The sequence below is a fragment of the Hyla sarda genome, chromosome 1, assembly GCF_029499605.1.
Source record: "Hyla sarda isolate aHylSar1 chromosome 1, aHylSar1.hap1, whole genome shotgun sequence".
In the NCBI taxonomy this organism is placed as follows: domain Eukaryota; kingdom Metazoa; phylum Chordata; class Amphibia; order Anura; family Hylidae; genus Hyla; species Hyla sarda.
In genome coordinates, this window is record NC_079189.1 from 526,269,011 (window position 1) to 526,295,871 (window position 26,861).

General features: G+C 42.4%; 1 protein-coding gene across 4 annotated transcripts in view; it reads left to right on the plus strand.

Moving 5' to 3' along the window:
- SSBP2 (single stranded DNA binding protein 2) overlaps positions 1-26,861 on the plus strand; it is a 214,851-nt gene that overhangs the window by 73,327 nt on the left and 114,663 nt on the right. For all 4 annotated transcript variants that reach the window (XM_056539123.1, XM_056539132.1, XM_056539142.1 and 1 more), the window contains exons 3-4: positions 11,225-11,286; positions 14,455-14,539. In XM_056539123.1, coding sequence (XP_056395098.1) covers positions 11,225-11,286; positions 14,455-14,539 — 147 coding nt within the window. The remainder of the gene's footprint in view (positions 1-11,224; positions 11,287-14,454; positions 14,540-26,861) is intronic.

Consider the following 26,861-nt stretch of genomic DNA (forward strand, 5'->3'; position numbering starts at 1 on the left):
TACTGGAAGGATTAAGATTTTTTTAATAGAAGTAATTTACAAATCTGTTTAACTTTCTGGCACCAGTTGATTTACACAAAAAAAAAAAAAGTTTTTCACCGGAGTACCCCTTTAAACATTTCCTCACAGTTACATGTACAAAAGTAAGCGTCTCTGCTTGAGATCCCCATCCATAAACCTTAGACGTGTGTTTGGCCAAACCCACCATTTCTGCACGCTGACTATGGGAAGTATATGGACCTTTTGACTCTGCTCTGCCAGATGTTGATCCTGTCGGAGGATCGTTGATGTTGAAGACATGTTGAATTTCAGCTACCTGATCCTTTTTTTTTCTCTCGAAGAGATAAGCAATTACTGCCGGAGGAGCTTGTTAAAATAGTGTCCTTCCAGCATATGTTTGTCAGTGTACTTTAGTCTCGTATGGCAGGCATGTACAGCGCATTGGAATACGGCACCTCTCCAAAGTTCTAGTATTAAAGGGTTATTTCAGTTGTAGAGTGAATATGGAACAGGAATCCCCCAATGTTGCATCCCTCTCCGGATAGATTTATTTTTAACAGCATACAAAATTACTTGGGTCTCGGGATTTCCCAGGTTGCAGTCCACAGAGACCTGGCATCACTAGTCAGTTGGGCAAAGGCAGCCTGTCCTGCTTCAATGGGTGGAGTGACCGCTGGGTGGGAGAGAGATAATTTTGCAACAGCTGAAGGCACCCTGATTAGAAAACACTGATCTTTTGAGCTTACTTGTGCTGCAGTGGGTGGGGTGGCTGATGTGTGGGAGGGGTGTAACTTCACACTTGCAAGCATGGAACTTTGGGATGTGTAGTTTAAGAGATCGAACTCCAACAGGAAATACCTAGTTCACAAAAATATAGCCTGGCAGGTGTGTACTTACTACTTAAATCAACTTATGGGGGATAACCCCTTCAACTCACTGCTCCGTGCTCCTATGAAGCACCTTTCTTCTAGGTTGTCTGTATACTTTAAAGACTTGTCACCACGCACAACTTTAAGTAGCAGTTGGTTAGCGTTCTCCACATTGCAGAATACTCTTAATCAGTATCCTTGATACAAAGTAGTGAAATTATGATTAATGTGAGTAGTATATAGAAAGGTAGGTGGGGGAGGGGGAGATGTTGAAGAAGTTGGTACAATGGGGAAATAAATGGCAGTGAAAGTGTCACAAAAACAGCAGGATTAGTTGTGGGTAAAACATTAAATAAATTTCTAGAGCAAAATAACATTAATGCCTAAATAGCTATAGAATACCTCCCCCTTCATTCACCCATACCCCTTCCCTTCACCTCCTTGATGGACATGTGTCTGTTTTCAACTGTACTAAATATGTAACTGTCTGTTTTTAGTAAATTACAGGCAAAATGTCATTGTTAGGCTGGGTTCACACCACTTTTTTTGCAATACAATTCCCGTATCAGGTTTTTGATAAAAACAGATTCCTTAAAACCGGACTAAACTGTATCAAAACGCGTGTACAAATTTTAACCATATACGGTTTGAAAAATGATGTCCGTTTTTTTTTTATTCATTTTTTAAGAAAAAAAAAAAAAAAAAAGTACCGTATATACTCGAGTATAAGCCGAGTTTTTCAGCACGATTTTTCGTGCTGAAAACACCCCCCTCGGCTTATACTCGAGTGAACTCCCCCACCCGCAGTGGTCTTCAACCTGCGGACCTCCAGAGGTTTCAAAACTACAACTCCCAGCAAGCCCGGGCAGCCATCGGCTGTCCGGGCTTGCTGGGAGTTGTAGTTTTGAAACCTCCGGAGGTCCGCAGGTTGAAGACCACTGCGGCCTTCAACATCATCCAGCCCCCTCTCACCCCCTTTAGTTCTGAGTACTCACCTCCGCTCGGCGCTGGTCCGGTCCTGCAGGGCTGTCCGGAGAGGAGGTGGTCCGGTGGCATAGTGGTTCCGGGCTGCTATCTTCACCGGGGGCGCCTCTTCTAAGCGCTTCGGGCCCGGCCTCAGAATAGTCACGTTGCCGTGACAACGACGCAGAGGTGCGTTCATTGCCAACGTACTTCTGCGTCATTGTCAAGGCAACGCCTCTATTCCGGGCCGGAAGCGCGGAGAAGAGGCGCCCCCGGTGAAGATAGCAGCCCGGACCACCTCCTCACCGGACCACCTCCTCACCGGACAGCCCTGCAGGACCGGACCAGCGCCGAGCGGAGGTGAGTACTCGGAACTAAAGGGGGTGAGAGGGGGCTGGATGATGTTGAAGGCCGCAGTGGTCTTCAACCTGCGGACCTCCGGAGGTTTCAAAACTACAACTCCCAGGAAGCCCGGACAGCCGATGGCTGCCCGGGCTTGCTGGGAGTTGTAGTTTTGAAACCTCTGGAGGTCCGCAGGTTGAAGACCACTGAGGGCGAATGATGAGAAGAGGATGATGAAGGGGGGGGGGGGATGATGAAGGGGGGTGGGGATGATGAAGGGGGGGGGGGGTGTGGGATGATAAGGGGATGATGAAGGGGGGATGTGCGGGATGATAAGGGGATGATGAAGGGGGGATGTGCTGGATGATAAGGGGATGATGAAGGGGGGATGTGTGGGATGATGACAAGGGGATGATGAAGGGGGGATGTGTGGGATGATAAGGGGATGATGAAGGGGGGATGTGCGGGATGATAAGGGGATGATGAAGGGGGGATGTGTGGGATGATGACAAGGGGATGATGAAGGGGGGATGTGTGGGATGATAAGGGGATGATGAAGGGGGGATGTGTGGGATGATAAGGGGATGATGAAGGGGGGATGTGTGGGATGATGACAAGGGGATGATGATGAGGATGTTAATGACGGGTCTGGATGATGACAGGGGGGGATGAGGTATTTCCCACCCTAGGCTTATACTCGAGTCAATAACTTTTCCTGGGATTTTGGGTTGAAATTAGGGGTCTCGGCTTATACTCGGGTCGGCTTATACTCGAGTATATACGGTATACCTTTTTAACTTTTCACTCTATTATGAATAAAGTTTCACTTGCATGTGCAAAGTCAAAAAACGTATGGTGCAAACCGGATGGAACCGTATGCACTTATGGTTCTGTATGGTTCCCATTGAAAAAAAAAAAAAAACGTATACGGTTTTTCACCTGGACCAAAAACCGTAGTAGGTTACGGCTTTGGATACGGTAAAAAAGACGGACAAAACTGTACAAGATGCAAAACGGACACAGCCGGATGCATCGTTAGGAATACGGTTTTCAATGGAAAGTCAATGCATATGGTTTTCAATGGAGAGTCAATGCATATGGTTTTCAATGGAGAGTCAATGCATATGGTTTTCAATGGAGAGTCAATGCATATGGTTTTCAATGCAGAGTCAATGCATACGGTTTTCAGTGGAGAGTCAATGCATACGGTTTTCAGTGGAGAGTCAATGCATACGGTTTTCAGTGGAGAGTCAATGCATACGGTTTTCAGTGGAGAGTCAATGCATACGGTTTTCAGTGGAGAGTCAATGCATACGGTTTTCAATGGAGAGTCAATGCATACGGTTTTCAATGGAGGGTCAATGCATACGGTTTTCAATGGAGGGTCAATGCATATGGTTTTCAATGGAGAGTCAATGCATATGGTTTTCAATGGAGAGTCAATGCATATGGTTTTCAATGGAGAGTCAATGCATATGGTTTTCAATGGAGAGTCAATGCATATGGTTTTCAATGGAGAGTCAATGCATATGGTTTTCAATGGAGAGTCAATGCATACGGTTTTCAATGGAGGGTCAATGCATACGGTTTTCAATGGAGGGTCAATGCATATGGTTTTCAATGGAGAGTCAATGCATATGGTTTTCAATGGAGAGTCAATGCATATGGTTTTCAATGGAGAGTCAATGCATATGGTTTTCAATGGAGAGTCAATGCATACGGTTTTCAATACGGTTCCATACGGTTTTGGAATTGAAAATTTATACAGGAATTGTATAAGACTGGGTTCACACTTGCGTCAGGGCTCTGTTCGGAGCTTCTGTTGCAAACTCCGCTTGGCACAATAAAATGGCGTTGGGCAGTCAGTTGAACAAGGAATCCTGAGAAATTTCATTGACTTAAATTTTAGGTTTGTTGCCCATTTATTGTGCAGGATATTTCTGGAAAGAAACTACTTGTCTGGTCAGATGCTGCAAAATAATAAAGGGGACTCTCTGAACAGAGCTCTGACGCAAGTGTGAACCCAACATCTTTTCTTAGACCTGTGCATCATGTTATTCCTCCTGGAACATGAATAAATTAACAAAAATAACAGTTGAAGAAAATTAATTTAATTAGTAATTATTTTATCCTGAAATGTGAATTATAATAAATGTAACAATTTGGCGATACCTCTCTTTGTCAGCGAGGTGTATCTCTACATCAGTGTTTCCCAAGCAGGGTGCCTCTAGCTGTTGCAAAACTACAACTCCCAGCATGCCCGGACAGCCGAATGCTGTCCGGGAATGCTGGGAGTTGTGGTTTTTTAACAGCTGGAGGCACACTGCTTGGCAAACTCTGCCCTACATAGTCTGGTAAGGTTATGACTGTTTGGACAAGGAAAATATTAACACACAGCTTCCAATTAATAAATTCATTTGAAAGGGGTATTCCATGAGAAAAAAAATGTTTTTCATATCAACTGGCTCCAGAAAGTTAAACAGATTTTAAATTGCTTCTATTAAAAAATCTTAATCCTTCCAGTACTTATCAGCTGCTGAAGCTGAGTTGTTGTTTTCTGTCTGACAACAGTTCTCTCTGCTGACACCTCTGCCTGGATAGGTTTGCTATGGGGATTTGCTTCTACTCTGGACAGTTCCTTAGACAGACAAAGGTGTCAGCAGAGAGCACTGTGGTCAGACAGAAAAGATCAACTTAGGCAGCTGATAAGTACTGGAAGGATTAGGATTTTTTAATAGCAGTAATTTACAAATCTGTTTAAAGGGGTAGTCCAGTGGTGAAAAACTTATCCCCTATCCTAAGGATAGGTGATAAATTTGAGATCGCAGGGGGACCGACCTCTGGGGCCCCCTGTGATCTCTCTGTACGGGGGCCAGGCTCTCCGGCCAGATAGCGGGTGTCGACCCAATACATCGCTATGGCAGAGCCGGAGATTGCCGAAGGCAGCGCTCCGGCTCTGCCATAGAGTTGTATTGAGGGGACGTGTCAGCCGCCGCTTCGTGCGGGGGTCGACACGCCCCCTTCGCGCAAGCTGCCGGGGCCCCGTACAGGAGATCACGGGGGGCCCCAGCGGTCGGACCCCCCGCGATCTGCAACTTATCCCCTATCCTTAGGGGATACGTTGTTCACCACTTGTTCACTACCGGACCACTCCTTTAACTTTCTAGAGCCAGTTGATATAAGTTTTTTTTTTTTTTCCGTTTTTGCACTTTCATTTTTTCCTCCCTACCTTTAAAAAAAAAATCATAATTCTTTAAATTTTGCACCTAAAAATCAATATGATGGCTTTTTTTTATTTATTTATTTTGCACCACCAATTCTACTTTGTAATAACATCAGTCATTTTACCCAAAAATCTGACGAAACGGAAGAAATTTAAGAAAAAACACCCTTTTGTAACTTTTGGGGGCTTCCGTTTCTACGCAGTAAATTTTCCTAAAAATGACACCTTCTCTTTATTCTGTAGGTCCATACGGTTAAAATGATACCCTACTTATATAGGTTTGATTTTGTCGTACGTCTGGAAAAAATCATAACTACATGCAGGAAAATTTATACGTTTAAAATTGTCATCTTCTGACCCCTATAACTTTTTAATTTTTCTGCGTATCGGGCAGTATGAGGGCTAATTTTTTTCGTGCCGTGATCTGACGTTTTTACCTGTACCATCTTTGTTTTGATGAGACTTTTTGATCACTTTTTATTCATTTTTTTATTATATAAAAAGTGACCAAAAATACATTATTTTGGATTTTGGAATTTCTTTGCGCGTACGCCATTGACTGTGCAGCTTAATTAACAATATATTTTTATAATTTGGACATTTCTGCATGCGGCGATACAACATATGTTTATTTTTATTTACACTGTTTTTTTTTTTTTTTTTTTTAATGGGAAATTCAAACTTTTATTAGGGAAGGGGTTAAATGATCTTCATAAACTTTTATTTTGCAATGTTATAGCTCCCGTAGGGGACTATAACACTGCACACACTGATCTTTTACATTGATCAATGGTTTCGCATAGGAAACCATTGATCAATGATTCTGCTGCTTTGACTGCTCATGCCTGGATCTCAGGCACCGAGCGGTCATTCGGTCATTCGGCAGGTAAGGGGACTCTCCTGCTGTCCTACAGCTGTTCGGGATGCCGAGATTTCTAAACCGGGGGTAGTTTAGTTTCACTTTAGACGCAGTGATCAACTTTGACCGCCGCGTCTAAAGGGTTAATAGCTATTAGCCACGGGTCCCCGCCATTGTTAGAGGCCGGGCCCGACCCGCTATGACGCGGGGCCGGACTCAGGGCGTACAGGTATGCCCTTGGCCCTTAAGGGGTTGGGTACTCCGCTGGAAAACATTTTTGTTAAAATAAACTGGTGCCAGAAAGTTAAACAAATTTGTAAATTACTTCTATTAAAAATTCTTAATCCTTCCAGTCTTTTAGAACTTTGTCTGACCACAGTGCTCTCTGCTGACACCTCTGTCCATTTAAGGAACTGTCCAGAGTAGGAGCAAATCCCCATGGCAAACCTCTCCTGCTCTGGACAGTTCCTGAAATGGACAGCGGTGTCAGCAGAGAGCAGTGTGGTCAGACAGAAATGGAAATTCAAAAAGTAAAGAACTTCTTGCGGAGCATACAGAAGCTTAGAAGTACTAGAAGGATTAAGCTTTTTTAATAAAAGTAATTTACAAATCTTTTTAACTTTCTATCATCAGTTGATTTAAAAAAAAAAAAAAAAAAAATTTCCCAGTGGAGTACCTCTTTAATAGTCATAGAAGAGGGGCCTCAGAACACACATTTCTATGAAAAGTTGCATCAGTATTGGTATTATAGAAGTAATTCCAATATCTTCTATGACAGACATCTCAGGTATGCTGACAGATCATCTGTATTCTTTGCATAGAAGGCTGAGATCAGATATACAATTTAACCATGTGAGGATTCTTACAGTAGGCCAAAAAATAGTCTACACTAGTGATCCCCAAACTGTGGCTCTCCAGCTGTTGCAGAAGGCTGACATTACGTGCTGTGTGTTGTAGTTTTGCAACAGTTATATAGCTACAGCAATTTTAGTTTATACGTGTATAATATACAGTGATCCCTCAACTTACAATGGCCTCAACATACAATAGTTTCAACATGCAATGGTCTTTTCTGGACCATTTTAACTTGAAACCAGACTCAACATACAATGCTACAGACAGTCCAGATCTGCAAAACGTGTCAATGGCTGGAAGAACCGACCAATCAGAATGGGCATTCACTGGTAAAACCCCTGTATTCCTGCAGCGTCTGGTAGTGCCCCCTACAATACAGGGAGGTATTACATGTTCTGTACTCTTTACCTGTATTACTGAAGTGCATGCACTGACTGGTGTCTGGTAGCACCCCCTACAATACAGGGAGGTATTACATGTTCTGTACTACTCTTTATCTGTGCAGGGTTAGCTGCTCCTCTGGACACCAGGTGAGGGCGGCTCCATTTTACATTTTTAGGACATTGCGTGTACTGTACAGGACCCTGAAGAAGCTCCTGTCCTCTACATAGACCAGCGTCTCCCAACAAGGGTGCCTCCAGCTGTTGCAAAACTACAACTCCCAGCATGCCCGGACAGCCTTTGGCTGTCCGGGCTTGCTGGGAGTTGTAGTTTTGCAACAGCTGGGGGCACCCTTGTTGGAAAACGCTGACATAGACAGTGATTACAGCTCCCAGCAGATCTTTATTACTTTTATATGTAAGGATTTGCTTTATCTATATTAGTTATCTACTTATTTTTCTTTAATTCTCACTTTTTCCTATTTTTGGATGACATTTTGGTGGCTTCAGAACCAATTACCAGGTTTCCATAGAGTTATGGTCTCAACATACAATGGTCGTCCTGGAACCAATTAATATTGTAACTTGAGGGACCACTGTATTGCATTATTCCAATTTGTATTGGAATTCTAATTCTAACGGATCTAGGGGTATCCTCCTCTTAGACAGTTATGGAATAGCCACACGATAGGTGCTGGTCTCCTTTTTGGGGCCTGCACCTATCTCCAAATGATGATATCTTAGTAAGTCTTTTTTGTATACCTTGTGTGTGCTTCTCGGAACGGGGCTTACCTCCCCAGTGACTCGTCATAGTAGATGCCGTCTTTGTTTTATTTTCATAACCTCCTACTCAGGATGTTCGAGTATCTTTTTAGCCATCTAACCTATTAAGTCATGGCTGTATGATTGGAACACTTTCCCCATACAGAGTTTACTGTAAAGAGTATTGCCGCATTGACAGGCCCTGGGTGATTTATCTTGCTTTCTCTTTTTGAATACAGAACAAAATCTTTTCTGGCTGTTTCGAGGCTTGTAAATGTGTTCAATAAAGAGAGATTTCATAACCTCATAAAACACTTACTATAGAGGTCTGTTGTATATTGTTAATATATGCTTTGAGGTGTCTGGGCAAATTGCTAGATTTTAGATTTATAGAATTTCACTATTGTTTTTCATTGGGAGACTTGGTTATTCGCTTGTATAAATGCGGTGAGCTGACACTTATTGGTTATAACTCTTGGGATGTATTGAGGCTTGGATGTAATTTGTGAATAAAAAGCCATTCTTCACAACAGTCGGCACCTCAGCTCGATACCTGTCATCTAGTACATCTTTCTGACCTAAGCGTCCTAGTTTTTTCCCATAAGGTGCCATTTACTAGGCAACCGAAGAACAGGGTTTCCTGATTCATGATCCACTTAGTGATGTCCAAGTTGAGCTTATATGGAGAGGTGGCCTTGGATGTCGTTGGCTTTATCCGGTTAACTCGAAGAGCTATTGTTGAAGCATAGGTTGTTATCCGGTTAACTCGAAGAGCTATTGTTGAAGCATAGGTTGTTATCCGGTTAACTCGAAGAGCTATTGTTGAAGCATAGGTTGTTATCCGGTTAACTCGAAGAGCTATTGTTGAAGCATAGGTTGTTATCCGGTTAACTCGAAGAGCTATTGTTGAAGCATAGGTTGTTATCCGGTTAACTCGAAGAGCTATTGTTGAAGCATAGGTTGTTGTCCGGTTAACTCGAAGAGCTATTGTTGAAGCATAGGTTGTTATCCGGTTAACTCGAAGAGCTATTGTTGAAGCATAGGTTGTTATCCGGTTAACTCGAAGAGCTATTGTTGAAGCATAGGTTGTTATCCGGTTAACTCGAAGAGCTATTGTTGAAGCATAGGTTGCTTGGCTGTTTTATAAAACCCCTATAGACTTGAATAGAGGGAGCAGCAAACATGGCGGGTAGTCACCTATCTATTCAGTTGGACGTTGGAATGCTGCAATTTTAATGGGATTTTTAACAAATTTTATTGGACCGCTAAGGGTATATTCACAGTGCAGAATTTCTGCTCATCCAATTCAATTGGTGCGGAATCCAAGCGGAAGTGTTTTGGGCTTTCACTTGAGGAGGAATTCCTCAAGTTGAATTCCGCCTGAGGGTGCGTTCACACTGAGTAATTCAAGAGGAATTTACTCGAGTAATTCCTCCTGAATTCTCTGCTCCAAATTAATGCACATCTCCTCTGCCCATTGACTTTAATGTTTTTTCCGCTGTCCTGTTCACACTGCGGAAATTCTGCTTGCGGAATTCCGACCCTGAATTCCGTTCCGCTTGAAGAATGAGCATGTTCATTCTTCAACCGGAATCCGCTAGCAGAAATCAATAGAAGTCAATGGTAAAAAAAAAACATTCCGCCCAACATCGTTGGACTTTGTGCGGAATTTGCACAGTATTTACGCTGAATTCGCACGGAAATGGCTGAAAAACCCTTCACTTCTTTCTCCCCCATTTCCGCTTGCGAATTCCACGCAAATTCCCCCCGCGAAAAGAAAATTCTTTTTTCGGCACGTACATTTTTTAGTGCGAATTCCTCTGGATTTGCTCAGTGTGAACCCACCCTGAAGAAATTCTGCCATGTGAATAGACCCTAACGTGGCTAATCTTGGATCCTCACCCACCTCCAGCAGCTAAAAAGGGTGCGAAAAGCCATTTCTTACAAAGATGGATATACCCCTTTTAAGAGCAGCTCAGACAAGATGGCTGCACCTATAGCATGTATTGAAAATAGAATAATCACAATTCGTAAGAAAATTTAAAAACCTAGAAAACAAATAAGCATCAGTATACGATTAAGTGAAATGAATGAACAAATATGACCCATTCCTTTTTAATGTTTCTCAGAACAGACTACCCTGGCTATATGCCGCCAGGATGGTTGTTTTGTTTCTTCTGGAATAAACGTGATGGACAGTTTTGGATTTAAGAATGGCCCAGGAACAATAACTCTGTTTATTGATATGAATTTGACTTCTGTGTTATTGCTTGGCTTTCTCATAATTATGGACTGTACTAGTTTAGATGCTAGATGCCTTTACAGCCTGCACTATACATCTGTTCAGTACCAGATCACATCCTAGCCGTTGTTTAGTAATGTACCCGTCCAAGAGTCATGCAGTCATGTTAGTCAGCTTTGGCTACAGATGTGTTGGCTGGATACGGGGGCTAAATTAGTACATGTTGTGTTACTCTATTTTCATGTGGTTTCGCAGTGATGCCGCGCAGTCTTATCCATTCATTCACCAGCCATTTGGTTCTGGTCCTAATTACAGAAGAGAATTATGGTTGTCTCAGGCCCTCAAATGTAGTGACATGTAGCCAGTTGGCTTAAGAGCCGCCAAAAGTATTTCTTATATGGAGTAAAAAATCATGATCGAGCCTGAGAAGGCCGTTTTCTTTATTACCTTATCTGAGCTGCTTGATCTAGTATTGGTGCATGATGATTAGTTATATATATATATAATCTATATATATATATATATATATATATATATATATATATATATATATATATATATATATTTATAGATTATATAATATCTCCCCCTGTCATGTCTGATTCCACCCTCGGTGTCACATTCAAGCGATGGTGACTTTTCTTCTCCATACCCAAGTGTTGGCATTTGAATAGAACACCTACATTTATTTTATTTTATTTATTTATATATATATATATTTTATTCCAGATAAGATGGGAGAAAAATATCACTTTGGGCGAGCCCCCAGGATTCCTACACTCTTGGTGGTGGTAAGTTAATGTCTTTTCGATTGGGTTTACTTTTTTACCATTTGCCTTATTCTTTGTTCTTCACACCATAATCCATTGGAACCCCTTGAAAATAATTTTAAAGTTAAAATATGAACTACTATGTAATTGTTCATAGAAAGTAATCATTTTTACTAAAGAGGTTGTCCTGTAAAGATAACCCGTCTTTCTGTATTTTAACTTATAGAGAGGAGTATACTGCTCAAGATCCCTATACATACCGTGTTTCTGGGAAAATAGGACCGGGTCTTATATTACTTTTAGCCACAAAAAACACACTAGGGCTTATTTTCAGGGTAGGGCTTATTTACAGTACGGTATGTGCATTAAACAACATGTAGGCTCCACGGTATTCACCCCCCCCCCCCCCATTATTATCATGTGATGGGTGCAGCTCTGCCCCCCTATGTAACCCCCCCCCCCCCCGCCAGGTTTATTAGCCCAGCACCCCACATCGGGGTAATAATTGTTTGTCACCCGCAAGCGCAGCTTCTCTCCCCCCCAAATAATTATCAGCCGCTGTGCTGTATCTATTCCTGTGCCCGGGCTGCAAATAGTTTATTAAAAAACAAACGTCACAGAGCCTTCAGCCTATCACCGGCCTCAGCGATGTCCCGCCTCGGCCGATGATAGGCTGAGCCGACTGTCATGTAAGAAGCCGGCCGGCTTCTTACATCACAGTGGGCTCAGCCTATCGGCCGAGGCGGGACATCGCTGCGGCCGGTGATAGGCTGAAGGATCTGTGATGTTCCCATCCCCAGGACCGCAGCGATAACGGCGGAGGACAGTAAGGCCGGTTCCTTAGCAATGGGGGAACGGAGGACGAAGGTAAGTTAAAGTTTTTTTTTTTATATTTGCAGCCCGGGCATTGTCTATGTCAGTGGTCTTCAACCTGCGGACCTCCAGCTGCTGCAAAACTAAAACTCCCAGCATGCCCGGACAGCCATTGGCTGTCCGGGCATGCTGGGAGTTGTAGTTTTGCAACAGCTGGAGGTCTGCAGGTTGAAGACCACTGGCCTAGGTCTTATTTTGTAGCCCACCCTGATAATACAGCTAGGGCCTATTTTCGGGGTAGGGTGTATTTTCAGGGAAACACTGTAAGAAAGATGGAGAACTCTGCAAAAATGGCCCTTATTTACGCTAAACCAGCACATTGATCCTAGGGATCAGTATCCTTATTCACTTGACCCTTCTTTTTTTATAGTTGTTGTGAGAGTAGTAGGGACTCGGGAGACATGCTCATGTCTGAAGTTGCATTGCTATTTGGGACCATATGTATATTGACCTCTTTGATACGATCACTCCCTTGAACTCTCTAGGGGACACTTATTAAGCCACATGTTTATGGGAGTTAGAGCTGTCCATAGGATGACTGATTAAAGGGGTACTCTGGTGGAAAATTGTATTTATTTATTTATATATTTTTAACAACTGGTGCCAGAAAGTTAAACAGATTTGTAAATGACTTCTATTAAAAAAAATCTTAATCTTTCCAGTACTTATTAGCTGCTGAATACTATAGAGGAAATTATTTTCTTTTTGGAACACAGAGCTCCCTGCTGACATCATGACCACAGTGCTCTCTGCTGACACCTCTGTCCAATTTAAGAACTATCCAGAGTAAGAGAAAATCCCCATAGCAAACATATGCTGCTATGGACAGTTCCTAAAATGGACAGAGATGTCAGCAGAGAGCACTGTGCTCATGATGTCAGCAGAGAGCACTGTGTTCCAAAAAGAAAATAATTTCCTCTGTAGTATTCAGAAGCTAATAAGTACTGGAAGGATTAAGATTTTTTTTTATAGAAGTTTAACTAATCTGTTTAACTTTCTGGCACCAGTTGATTTAAAAAAAACAAAAAGCATTTCCACCGGAGTACCCCTTTAATTTCCCTATTCTAGGGAGTCATTTCTTGCAATAAGAAAACTGAGCAGTAAGCAGCCAGTAAGATGATAACTCTCACCCCTATCCTACCTATCCTTATTCATAGTCATACATGTAAAGTTTCTGTAATGACTTTTCTCAATGCTCATTAATTGCCATATCTGTCCTGGATCCAAAATCAGGAGACCCACCAATAAGTGCATGTCTAAAGCTTTTATAGAGACTCGCAAGAACTACTATTAATCATCTTCAGCAGCGTGTGTCTGAGCACATCGGCTCCAAGAAGCAAAGAACAAACAGTCTAGATGCCTAGATTGTCATTAATATTTCAGTTTCTCAGCTTTAGTAGCCATTTTACAGCTTCTGTCCTATCCTAGAGGGTAAAAAAAAATCTGGACCTCATTCAACAGAGTGGAAAATCAAGATGGACGTTGAAACCCCTTGGGAAACTGAGGTCATCCTGCATTTTCTATTACATGCAGAATATTTTTATTACAGGACCTCTTTTTTTCTAGTTTTTCAAACAGACCTAATATAAAGCATACCTGTAATAAAATGGCTTAAAAACAAACAAAAGCCTCAAGTTAATCACTGTTTCTTACTGATGCTTTCGATGTCTTTTTATTGAGTTTAGCATCATTATATGCCACCAAAAGTCCAACGCTATCTTGCTCAGTCTGTCTGGCCTCCACTCCTAAAAAGAGCAATTTCCATGGGCAAGCACTATACTTACCCTCACATATCATGGGCAAACTCCCACGTTCAGTCTTCAACCAATGAGGCTCAGAGTCGCACTCTGCGCGCTTGGTGCTCGCTCTCTGCAGTCTGTTAAACCGGCCGGGAGCGTGCACAGAGCGCAGCCAGCCCCACCCGTACTCCATGGACTTTGTCTTGCTGCGCGCTGTGACAGAGACAGACAATGGGGACACCAGACAAGGCAGCGTTGGGCATGGTAAAACGGTGAAAACCATTCTGACTGCCATCTGGGGTTGTTCTTCAGCTTTTCCAGCTCTAGAGCAGCAAATCAGTTTATGGTGGCTTAAAGGGGTATTTTCACTTTAGCAAGTTATCCCCTATTGACAGGATAGGGAATAACTTGCTAATCGGTGGGGGCCCAGTCACCGGGATCTTTACCAACCAAGAGAATATGGTAAATACCAAATCAGTGGGGTGAGGGCCATGCCAGTCCTCCTGTGGCTCTGTATTGGGGCAGGTGAAATGGCACATGTGTTTTAACCTAGTTCTTATTTCCCTGTTTTTTTCAGTGTATTTTGGGATCTGTACTGTGCTGCTCCAGAGAGACGAGAAACCTGTGAACATTCAAGTGAAGCAAAGGCCTTTCATGATTACGTAAGTGGCTGACACTTTTCACTGCTACTATTTCACTGCCTTAAAGATGTTGTGTACCATGGGATTATAGTAGATTGGTTGGAGTGCTGCTCTTCACCAAACTTGGGACGCCCTGCACATAACCATTGCATACTGCATATCATCCATAGTATTTGACATTTGGTGTTGCATTGTGTGCATAGAAGCATTGTCATGACTGCCAATTGTATAGATACTGGTTTTTACAAAAAGGACTAATGAAGTTAGTAGAATTCACAATGAATCTGGTGGTGAAATGTTCTAGTAAATATTATGGGGCATAGTGAACATTCCTGCCTGTTTAACAAAAATGGTCCTAAAATGTTATGGTGCGGGGATCTGTCACGTTGGTGCCTTACTTTCGCTTATAAGCAGTGATTTATCCTAAATTGTCTAGAGGAAAATGGGAGCAGTTGCCCATAGCAACCTATCAGATGGCTTCTTTCATTTTTAAAAAAGCCTCTGAAAAAATGAAAGAAGGGATCTGATTGATTGGTTTGGGCAACTGCACCACTTTTCCCCTGCACAGGTTTTGATAAATATCTCCCCTTAGTATCTCCAGTATATAATCCTACAATCTGCAGGATTTAGGACTATATGCTGCTTTTGATTGAGCTGGCGAAGTGTTCATCATAATGTAAGGAATATCTGTGCTGATTGGACTAACATAATGGATGCACTCTCCCCGAGAGCGGCACGTCACTACCCCCGCACGAAGCGGGGGCCGCCACACCCCCTTGATATATCTCTATGGGAGTACCAGAGATAGCCGAACAGCTCTCCCATAGAGATATATGGAGGGGTGTGGCAACCCCCCCGCTTCATGCGGGGGTTGTGACGCACTACTCCAAGGGAGAGCCGGGGCACCATACAGGAGAACGCTGGGGGTCCCAGCGGTCGGACCACCCGCAATCTTAAACTTATAGGGATAGGAGATAACTTTTACCCTATGATACTTCTTTAAAAATCCTGCTTGTTATGGGCTTAAGGCTAGGTTCACACTGCAGAATTTCTGGGCAGAATTTCTGCCAGAGATAAAGCTGGCAGCGTTAGGACCGAGCAGACTGCATTGCTGCTCCCATAGACTGCAATGCATTGCTGGGTGGCTCTTTTTTGAGATCTGCTCAGAAATGCATTGCCATCTATGGGGACGGCAATGTAATCCACACGGTCCTAGTGCTGCCGACTTGATTTCCGGCTGATATTCTGCCCAGAAATTCCACAGTGTGTACCAAGCCTAAGAGTCCAGTGAGCAGTCCTGATAAGTGATTGACCACCCACTGGACTCCTAGGCCTAGAATGAGTAGAGGTTTAAATGAAAAATGATAAGTTTTCTGACAGATTGGACTCCACATTCACTGGCCACAGGTTCCCTTTTAAAGTTGCAATTTTATGTTATCTTTTTTCCTGTGGTGTTAAATACAGTCTGTTTGTTTTATTTTTATTGGGAATCCTGAGAGACTGACTTCCCCATGATATTTCTGCTTCCTACTTTAGATCTGTATGGCATCTGTCATTGGGTACATCTGTCATTGGCATCTAGCCTAATGGACTGCAGGGCGCCATGTGGTCGGTGTTGTGACTCCTTTAGGCACACAAGTGCTGTGGCCAGGACCACATTGGCCCTTGCAGCCATTAAGGCCAAGGCTCTGTTTGTGCTGAAATGCAATGGAGGCATTGTTCAATGGGTGTGATAAACTTTCAGAATGAAGAACGTTAGTCTGAGAATGTTCAGCGACAGGCTCTCTTTTGTATAGTTTTTAGTACAGGGAACATGTTTTTACTCTGTCTTCGAGTCATTTTATTATATTACTGTGGTGTAAACATAATGTGCTGAGCACATGTTTCACTGCATGCAAATGTGTTTGTTTGCCTTGTACATGAAGTGTTTTACAATGTTGTGCAAATTACAGGACAAAGGAGTTAATTTTGGTGTTTTTGTTTTAAATCATGAATCAGTGAAAAAGAAGCATACGCCTCCTTAATTATTCACATTTGCCAATTTTATGACTATTGAGGATTAGAATTGTTGATTACTATTGATGATTAGTATTAATTATTAGTCGCAATACTGGTTTGTGGTTATATATAGAAATAAACTATGTATAGTAGTGAGTAAGGTGGTATAAACCTTTTACTCGAAGGCTAAAACTAGGTAAAGCCATGTACAGTCATGGCCGTAAATGTTGGCGCCCCTAAAATTTTTCTACAAAATGAAATATTTCTCACAGAAAAGGATTGTAGTAACACATGTTTTGCTATACAAATTTATTCCCTTTGCGGGTATTGGAACTAAACCAAAAAAGTGAGTGAAAAAAGCTAATTGGACATAATGTCACCCCAAACTCCAAAAAGTGGCTGGACAAAATTATTCGAACCCTAAACTTAATATTTGGTTGCACACCCTTTGGAAAAAATAACTGAAATCAGTCGCTTCCTATAACCATCAATAAGCTACTTTCACCTCTGAGGCTGGGTTCCCATTACGTTTTCCCCCCATACGAGAGCGCATACGGCAGGGGAGAGCTAAAAACTTGCGCTCCCGTATGCCTTTCTATGCGCTCCCGTATGTAATTCATTTCAATGAGCCGACCCCAGTGAAACGTTTGGTCCAGTCGGCTCATTTTTGCCCCGTATGCGCTTATTCGGGTCAAGAATGAGCCAACCGGACCGAACGTTTCACTGCGGTCAGCTCATTGAAATGAATTACATACGGGAGCGCATAGAAAGGCATCCGAGAGCACACGTTTTTAGCTCCCCCCTGCCTTATGCGCTCTCATATGGGGGGAAATGTAATGGGAATCCAGCCTCAGCCAGAATGTTGGACCACTCTTCCTTTGCAAACTGCTCCAGGTCTCTCTTATTGGAAGGCGCCTTTTCCCAACAGCAATTTTAAGATCTCTCCACAGGTGTTCAATGGGATTTAGATCTGGACTCATTGCTGCCACTTCAGAACTCTCCAGCACTTTGTTGCCATCCATTTCTGGGTGCTTTTTGATGTATGTTTGGGGTCATTGTCCTGCTGGAACACACGAGATCTCGGATGCAAACCCAGCTTTCTGACACTCGGCTGTACAGTGCGACCCAAAATACATTGGTAATCCTCAGATTTCATGATGCCTTGCACACATTCAAGGCACTCAGTGCCAGAGCAAATCAACCCCAAAACATCATTGATCCTCCACCATGTTTCACTGTAGGTACATTGTTTCTTTGTAGGCCTCATTCCGTTTTTGGTAAACAGTAGAATGATGTGCGTTACCAAAAAGCTCTGTCATGGTCTCATCTGTCCACAAGACGTTTTCCCAGAAGGATTTTGGCTTACTCAAGTTCATTTTGGCAAAATATAGTCTTGCTTGTCAGTGGGGTACTCCTGGGTCTCCTGCCATATCATTTAATTTCATTTAAATGTTGACGGATAGTTCGCGCTGACACTGATGCTCCCTGAGTCTGCAGGACAGCTTGAATATCTTTGGAACTTGTTTGGGGCTGCTTATCCACCATTCAGACTATCCTGCGTTGACACTTTTCATCAATTTTTCTCTTCGGTCCATGGCCAGGGAGATTAGCTACAGTGCCATGGGTTGCAAACTTCTTGATAATGATGCTCACTGTGGACAAAGGCAAATCTAGATCTCTGGAGATAACTTGTAACCTTGAGATTGTTTATATTTTTCCACAATTTTGCTTCTCAAGTCCTCAGACAGTTCTCTTCTCCTCTTTCTGTTGTCTATGCTTAGTGTGCTTTCAGGTGTGATTATTATATTGCCCACACTTGTTACTTGCCCCAGGTGAGTTTAAAGGGGTACTCCAGCGCGAAGACATCTTATCCCCTATCCAAAGGATAGGGGATAAGATGCCTGATCGCGGGGGTCCCGCCGCTGGGGACCCCCGTGATCTTCCGCACCGCACCTTGTTAGAATCAGCCCCCAGAGCGTGCTATCACGCCCCCTCCCATAGGCTTGCATTGAGGGGGCGTAGCGTGATGTCACACGGGTGCGGAGCTGTGACATCACTATGCTCACGTACCCGTGTTAGCCAGTATTCAGACCCGGAGCGAGCACACTCCGGGGGCTGATTCTAACTGGGTGCGGCGTGGAAGATCACGGGGGTCCCCAGCGGCGGGACCCCCGCGATCAGGCACCTTATCCCCTATCCTTTGGATAGGGGATAAGATGTCTTAGCGCCGGCGTACCCCTTTAAAGGAGCATCACATGCTTGAAACAATCTTATTTATCCACAGTTTTGAAAGGGTGCCAATAATTTTGTCCAGTCCATTTTTGGAGTTTGGTGTGACATTATGTCCAATTTGCTTTTTTAACTTACTTTTTTGGTTTAGTTCCAATACACACAAAGGGAATAAATGTGTTACTGCAATCCTTTTCTGTGAGAAATACATTTTCTTGAAAAATTTCAGGGGTGCCAACATTTACGGCCATGACTGTCTTTATAAATAACTGTGTGATATGGTGCTTGATTGTAAAGCTATGCTTCATTAACAATTGTAAGTCATAGATTTTCAATTGCCTTTCTGTGTATTGTGGACAGTGTCTCACAAGAGAAGCTGTATTATAATAGTCTGTTCAAAAGTCGGCATTATATACATACTCCGTTTTTTGCTTTCCTGAAATGCAGAGCTTGACATCAAGAGGTCCTTGTGATGCTCCTTTTCTGTTAAGAGTCTCTTTAGGACTCTCTCATTTACAATGCATAAGTTTAATTAAATGTATATCCGCACTCATCGTTTCTAGTGGTATAATTGAAAGGTTGGGTAAACTGACCTCCAAAAAGCTGGATATAAATAAGTTAGTGACCATCTGTTCCCACTACGGGTTGAAAGACATTCTCAAAGTAAACGCAAAAAGACGCAGAAATATAGGAACTGAAATTGTCCTCTTCTTTCAAGCATCTTTTTAAACTTATTGCTGTTCTCTCATTACAATAATCCATAAAAGTAGTCATGGTAGATATTTGGTTGGTTTGGTGTTTTCTCTGTCCACATTGGATTTTTAGGTCTGAACTCTTTAAAGGGGTGCTCCGCCCATAGACATCTTATCCTCTATCTTTTGGTTAGGGGGTAAGATGTCTAGGGGCTGAGTACCCCTTTGAAGGGAACATGTCATAGGGAATGTGTCTTAACATCATCCCTGTTTAGGGATAGGGAGAGATTTTGTCAATCAAGGCCAACAGGATGGTCAGAAGCCGTCAGGGGCCCACCTGATGACTCTTAGTTTAGGGAGTATAAGAAGTAATAACAAGTTCCCTATAACATTTTCTTCTATTCATCCTGTGCCTTTAAAGGGATATTTCTATTTTTGGTTATGCCGTAACCTACAAGCTCTTAAAGGGGTACTCTGCTGTTCAATGTTTGGAACAAAATGTTCCGAACGCTTAGAGTTGGCGCCGGGAGCTCGTGATGTCATAGCCCTGCTCCCTCATGACTTTGCGCCCCCCTCCCATAGACTTGCATTGAGGGGGCGGGGGCGTGAAGCTATGAGGGAGCGGGGCTATGAAATCACGAGCACCCGGCGCTGACTCTACGCCGGTCGGCTTTTACTCCTGTATTCTTAAATAAAAAAAATCAGTTGCGTGATGGATCTCCAAATTGGAACACCTCTGTGTTACATGATTTCCATGACTGTTTTTACAGAACATGGTATCCTTGGTTAGAGTTCCTCAAAACCTGCTAAGGCGATTATAGGTTTTTCACTCCTGCTTACGCTCGCATACCCGACTCCCATGTGGTATTGTTTGCCTGCTACCTCCTGGTTGTACGAAACTTGACCGCTTCTAACTTTCGTCCCCTAACAGACTATTCACTGCAGATGTGATTGTAGCCTGAAGTGGACCTCCAGTAATAAGGGTGTATGGGAAAATAATATATCGTTACACTTGCCAAGTGTGATCTCCAAGATGCATATATTATACAGCGGAGAAGAAATGATCTACTCATGTTTACTTATGTGTAGCGGGCAGCACCAATCTACTGGTGTGTCATGCAACAAAAACATAAAGGTTATGTTATAAAGCTGGATCTACATGGAGAAACTGACTAATCCGCATTCTGTAGTAATATTGTGACTAGAGATGAGCAAAGTTACAGTCATTCGATTCATCACAAACTTCTCGGCTCCGCGGTTGCTGACTTTAGCCTGCATAAATGAGTTCAGCTTTCAGGGGCTCCGGTGGGCTGGAGACTCTCTCCAAGGACTGTATCCACCGGAGCACCTGAAAGCTGAACTCATTTATGCAGGATAAAGTCAGCAACCGCCGAGCCGCGAGGTTCCTGACGAATCGAATCACTGTAAGTTCGCTCATCTCTACATGTGACGTTACCAGAACTTTACAGGTAAGTTGCAAAAATATCATATAAAAATAAAAACCGAGCACATACTCCACACTCTCGGCTGTCTTCCAAATCTCTAGTATTTCCTTCTAAAAGGGTACAGTGCAAAAAGGATATGCAAAAGAGCCTGGTATTTCTCAAAAGCAGCACTCATAAGTGATTCATTCACATGGCAACAGAAATAAATTCGGAATATTTGGTTGTGATGTATCTGTTGCATTCCTGTGTCTTCTAGCTGGCTGATGGCGAGAACGAACATAAGAGCCTTGGAACGGAATCAGACTCCTTGTTACTCATAACAACTAAACGGCACTGCAGATCCTGTATATTAGGGGAACCCACTTCAGATGACTCAGAATTGGTACAAGAGGTTCAAAATGCGTTGGTCATGGAAACATTGGGGGAGATTGTAAATGGAAAGAAAAAAGTGAAAGTTGCCATAGCAACAAGGAGCTTCTAGACATGAGCTGGATATTTGGTTGCTATTGGAAACGTATCAAAATGTGTAGAAGACTACAGTGCAAATCACTGTACCTTTTTTTTTCTTTTCTTGCAGATGTCATTTTGTGTTGGGTTCAGATAAGATCCACTGAAGGCCTCCTCCATCTAGTGGTCCGATTGGCCATACCAATGTTGTGTAGCAATAATATAGTATACCGCCACCTCCAGGAAGCTCCCAGTTCTTTACGTGTGTCCTAATTGGGCTTCCATGTTTTTGCTTTTTAACAAGACATGGATCAACGTGACTTCAAGAGATTATGGTGATCACTTTGGCATAGGAAGATTAGGGTAATATCGGCTACTGAATCTTGTTAACGCAAATCCTTTTCATATCCTGGCTGTGATCTGTATCCAGCGACTGTGAGGTGGAGGGGCTGTGGTCTTGAGGGTTGGCTGGAAATCCTTCCATTATGACTGTGTGACCGTGTACACTGGGTATATTTAAGAGAGAGGTATAAAAGGAGGGAAGATCCTAAATGTAGAGTTTGATGTAAACAGGAAGACCCATTGTGATCTTCTTCTATTTGTTTATTATCCATTATAATGATTATACAAGATTATGGATTTTTAGTTTTTTTGTTGCATCGGGATACTAGACAGGATACTATTTAGAAATGGTAACCCAGTCATTGGACACAGTGCTCATGGACGACAGCATTTGTTGCAGTTGTCATACCTGCTGTGTAGAGCTAAGCAAAACTATAACTCCCAGCATGCACTGGAAGCCTTCATCTGCAGGGTATGATAGGGTTTTTAATTTTGCAACAGCTCAAAAAAGCAAGATCTGGAGCAATTGCTTAAATAAAAACTCTAAAGCAATAACATGGAATATGACAAGAACATGCAAGGCTATGATAATTTTTATTCTCTCTGACAGCGACCCTGCAGATCTGTCTGCATATGTTTCTGGACTATAGGGTGAAGCCTGTGCTTGCTACAGGAGTTGTAGGGATTTTCAACCATGTTAAAAATAATCATGGTATCTACTAGAGATGAGCGAAGTTAGTGATTCGATTCGTCACAAACTACTCGGCTCGGCAGTTGCTGACTTTAGCCTGCATAAATGAGTTCAGCTTTCAGGTGCTCCAGTGGGCTGGAGACTCTCTCCTAGGACTGTATCCACCGGAGCACCTGAAAGCTGAACTCATTTATACAGGCTAAAGTCAGCAACTGCCAAGCCGAGTAGTTTGTGATGAATCGAATCACTGTAACTTCGCTCATCTCTAGTAACTACCCCCATTTAATGCAATTAATGTGAATAATCCCCCCCAAAATAAAAGTTAGAATCATCCCCCTATTTCCTTTTTTTTTATTTTATTTTTTTTAAATAATGGGCCTACAGAATAAAGATTAGGAAAAACGCAAAAACGAAAAATCACTGCATCATTAAAGAGTACCTCTCGTGATCTTATATTATAATTTTATAATCCTCCCAGTTCACTGCCGCCATCATGATTAACCACCCCCTGCCTTTATTTGTATTATTTTTCCGTTTTCTACCTTGATATTGCTCTGTATTTTCTGCTCAGTCAGATTCACAGACTGGTAAGGGGCGTTATCCAGCAGGCATGACATAACCTGAAGCCATACAGGGGAGAACTTCCTCCCTCACTCTGCTACACACAGCCCAGAGCAGTTCAGTGTGTGAGGTGAGCTATGATTGACACACCCCATAGCACTCCAGATGGCATTTCCTGATTTTGGACTTCTGCCAGGCTAGCAGGAGTCCAAAGTCTGTGTAAGAGATAGGGGGAAATGTGCTCTGAACAAGTAGGGAGACACCTAGTGGCAGCTTTTTTTTTAACACAAATAAAACATAGAAAACTTATAATTTTTTTTTTTTTTTTTTAAACAAAGTACATTAGAAAGATTTTTTATTTACCATAAGGAGTGCAATAGCAAAAATTTGTTTTCATGAGAGTGCCCATTTAAAGGGTTAAACCTTATGGGGGAGATTGATCAAAACCTGTCCAGATGAAAAGTTGCTGAGTTGCCCATAGCAACCAATCAGATCGCTTCTTTCATTTTGCAGAGGCCTTGTCAAAAATGAAAGAAGCGATCTGATTGGTTGTTATAGGCAACTCAACAACTTTTCATCTGGACAGCTTTTGATAAATCTCCCCCTATAAGTCTATTGGGCCGTCCTACTGAGTGTGCATTCACAGATAACTAAGTAGGGCCTCCCACTGGACTCTCAAAGTTCAAATGAATAGATTAAGAAGAGATAGCAATCTCTTCCCACATGTAATGTATATCTATCTACTCTCGAAATCATAGTCAAAACTGCCTGTGCCAAAAATCTGCCGCCTTTTGCGCCAAAAAGCAGACGTCCTGAATTGGTGCAAACTTACAGTAGACTGTGTAAAGAACAAACGGCCCGAACCACTGTTAAAAAACAAAACAAAAAAAAAACATTTTTTTAAAGTGCAATCTCAGATTGCTAGACCAGTGTTTCCCAACCAGTGCACCTCCAGCTGTTGCAAAACTACAACTCCCAGCATGCCCGGACAGCCAAAGGCTGTCCGGCATGCTGGGAGTTGTAGTTTTGCAACAGCTGGAGGCATCCAGATTGGGGAAACACTGCCCTAGACTATGTTTTTACACTTTCTCAGAATTATTCAGTTCATTATAATGCATTTTCAATATGGTAGGTTCCTTTTTAAAATACTGTAAAACCCTGTAATTGACTCGCTTGGCTGGTACCCAATCCCTGTGCCCCTCGTCCTCCTAATACACGCGTAAGTAATGCCATGGGCTCTAAATGCCAATAGATAAAGAACTCGCGCCCCCCCCCCCCTCCTTCTGAAGACTACTTGGGACAAAATCTCCACTTCTATTAAAAAGTTAATTCCTATAAGCCAGTGCAATTTGCTTCTTGTTCATCTATTAGATTTGTCTTGGAACGTAGACGCTGTACACAATAGAGGCTGATTAATCGGGACTTGATGCTGTTAACTCCCACACCCTTAAAGGAAATCTACGACTTAAGTACACATTGATTTACCATGAAGAAGCGTTTTTTTTGTTTTTCTTTATACGAAGCGTGCCAGGAGCATCTAGACACTTGTATTTCTCCAGTATTTCTTCGCAGTAACAGCATTTAATCCTGTCTGTGTTAGGGTGCATGCACACCACGTTTTTGCTATACAGTTCTCGTATACGGTTTCAAGTTAAAAACCGTATGGAACCATATAGAAAACTGTGTGCATTGACTTAACATTGTAAACCGTATGTCAAACGCATCATCCAGTTTAGTCCATTTTGCATCTCATACAGTTTTGTCCAGTTTTTTACCCGTATCCAAAACTGTAGTCTAACGTATTTCTTGGTCCGGGTGAAAAACTGTATTAAATTGTATACAGTTTTTTTTAACATGGGAGTCAATGGGAACCGTACAGAACTGTATGTGCGTACGGTTCCATCCGGTTTTCACCATACGGTTTTTGACTTTGCACAGTTTTTTATTCTTGGAATTTCAATCAAACAAGTGAAACTTTATTCAAAATGGAGTAAAAAGTTAAAAACGTATATGTTTTTTTCTTAAAAAACGGATGCAACCGGACATCATTTTTCAGACAGTATACGGTTTTCAACCATATATGGGTTAAAATTTGTACACACTTTTTGATACAGTTTAGTCAGGTTTTGAGGAATCAGTTTTTCATCAAAAACCTGATACGGGAATTGGATAGCAAAAATGTGGTGTGCATGCACCCTTACAAAAAAGAAATTTTTCCTAAAAAAAAAAGGACTCAATCGATAATATGGAGTCCCTCCATCCATACCAATGGGCTGACACCGTTCAACCAGTGTGGACCATTTTAGACTGTGTAGGTACACACCCTGTTGACAAGAGGAATGTGATCACTCAGTTGTCTATTTATGTATTTCCAGCAGGAATAATAGAACAGTATAAACTTCACCGCCATACTCTTGAACGCATGGATTGGCAAAATGTTCATGTCTTCAGAAAGGAGAGTAAGGCCATGTTTAAAGTGCGTAAAGTACGGAAAACCTGTGGACATTCTGCTCATTTGAATCATCCGGCGGGTACTAGAACGGTCTTATGGATGGCAATGCATTTCCGAATTAAATGCACAAAATGAATAGACTAGTCTATAATTCTTGCGGATGCCGGAGTTGGGATTTCGGTAAGGGTGGGTTCACACCACGATTTTGCTATACGGTTTCGGCATATGGTTTCATAAAAAAAAAAAAAGTATGCAACCGTACAGAAAACCGTGCCCATAGACTTCCCATTCAAAACCGTATGCACCATAATGTATACAGTTGTTTCCATTTTTCAAACCATACCTTTTTTTAACTTTTTTTTTCCAGACAGAAAACCGTGGCCTACCACGGTTTTTGGTCCGAGTGGAAAACCATATTAAACCGTATAAAATTTTTTTAACATGGGAGTCAATGGGAACTGTACAGAATCATATGTGCGTACGGTTCCATCCAGTTTTCACCATACGGTTTTTGACTTTCCACAGTTTTTTTTTCTTGGAATTTCAAACAAGTGAAACTTTATTCAAAATGGAGTGAAAAGTTCAAAACCGGACATCATTTTTCAAACCGTATACAGATAAAAATTTGTACACACATTTTGATACAGTTTAGTCAGGTTTTGAGGAATTCGTTTTTTTTTTAATCAAAAACCTGATACGGGAACTGTATTGCAAAAACGTGGTGTGAACCCAGCCTAACAAACATGTGAACAGTACAGAAGAATCCCATAGAATGTAATAGGACTCTGCTGCAGCGGAATGTCCGTGCAGAATATTCCTGCAGAATTATGCACAGACGTTCCGCAGACCACACTGACATGCGTCATTGCCATTCACTCCACTGCAGTCTGTTTGGAATTCCCTGAAAGAATGAAGATGTTTATTCTTTCTGCAGTTCCAGGGTCCAGAATTTCTGCAGTGTGCACGGTGCAGCAGAGCCCTATTAAAAACAGTCCTGCTGCATCATAACTTCTGAGCAGAATTCTGCTTGCAAATTCTTTAGTGTGAACATACCCTAATGGAGTAAGCCATTGTGGATAAGGCATATGAAATCAGGATGAGGCCTTTCAAATGAAACATTTCTAGTCCTTCTTTCCATTGAACTTATCTGTCCATGGAGAGTTAAAGGGGTACTCCGCCCCTAGACCTCTTATCCCCTATCCAAAGCATAGGGCATAAGATGTCTGATCGCGGGGGTCATGCCGCTGGGGATCCCCGCAATCTCTCCTGCAGCACCCCAGCAAAGAGTGAGGATCGCTCTGTGGCTGATGACGGGTGATGCAGGGGACGGAGTATCATGGCGTCGTGGCTCCTCCTCCTAGTGACGTCCACGCCCTGCTCCCTCAATGCAAGTCTATGGGAGGGGGCTTGATGGCCGCCATGCCCCTCCCGTAGACTTTGGATAGGGGATAAGATGTCTAGGGGAGGAGTACCTCTTTAAGAGGCC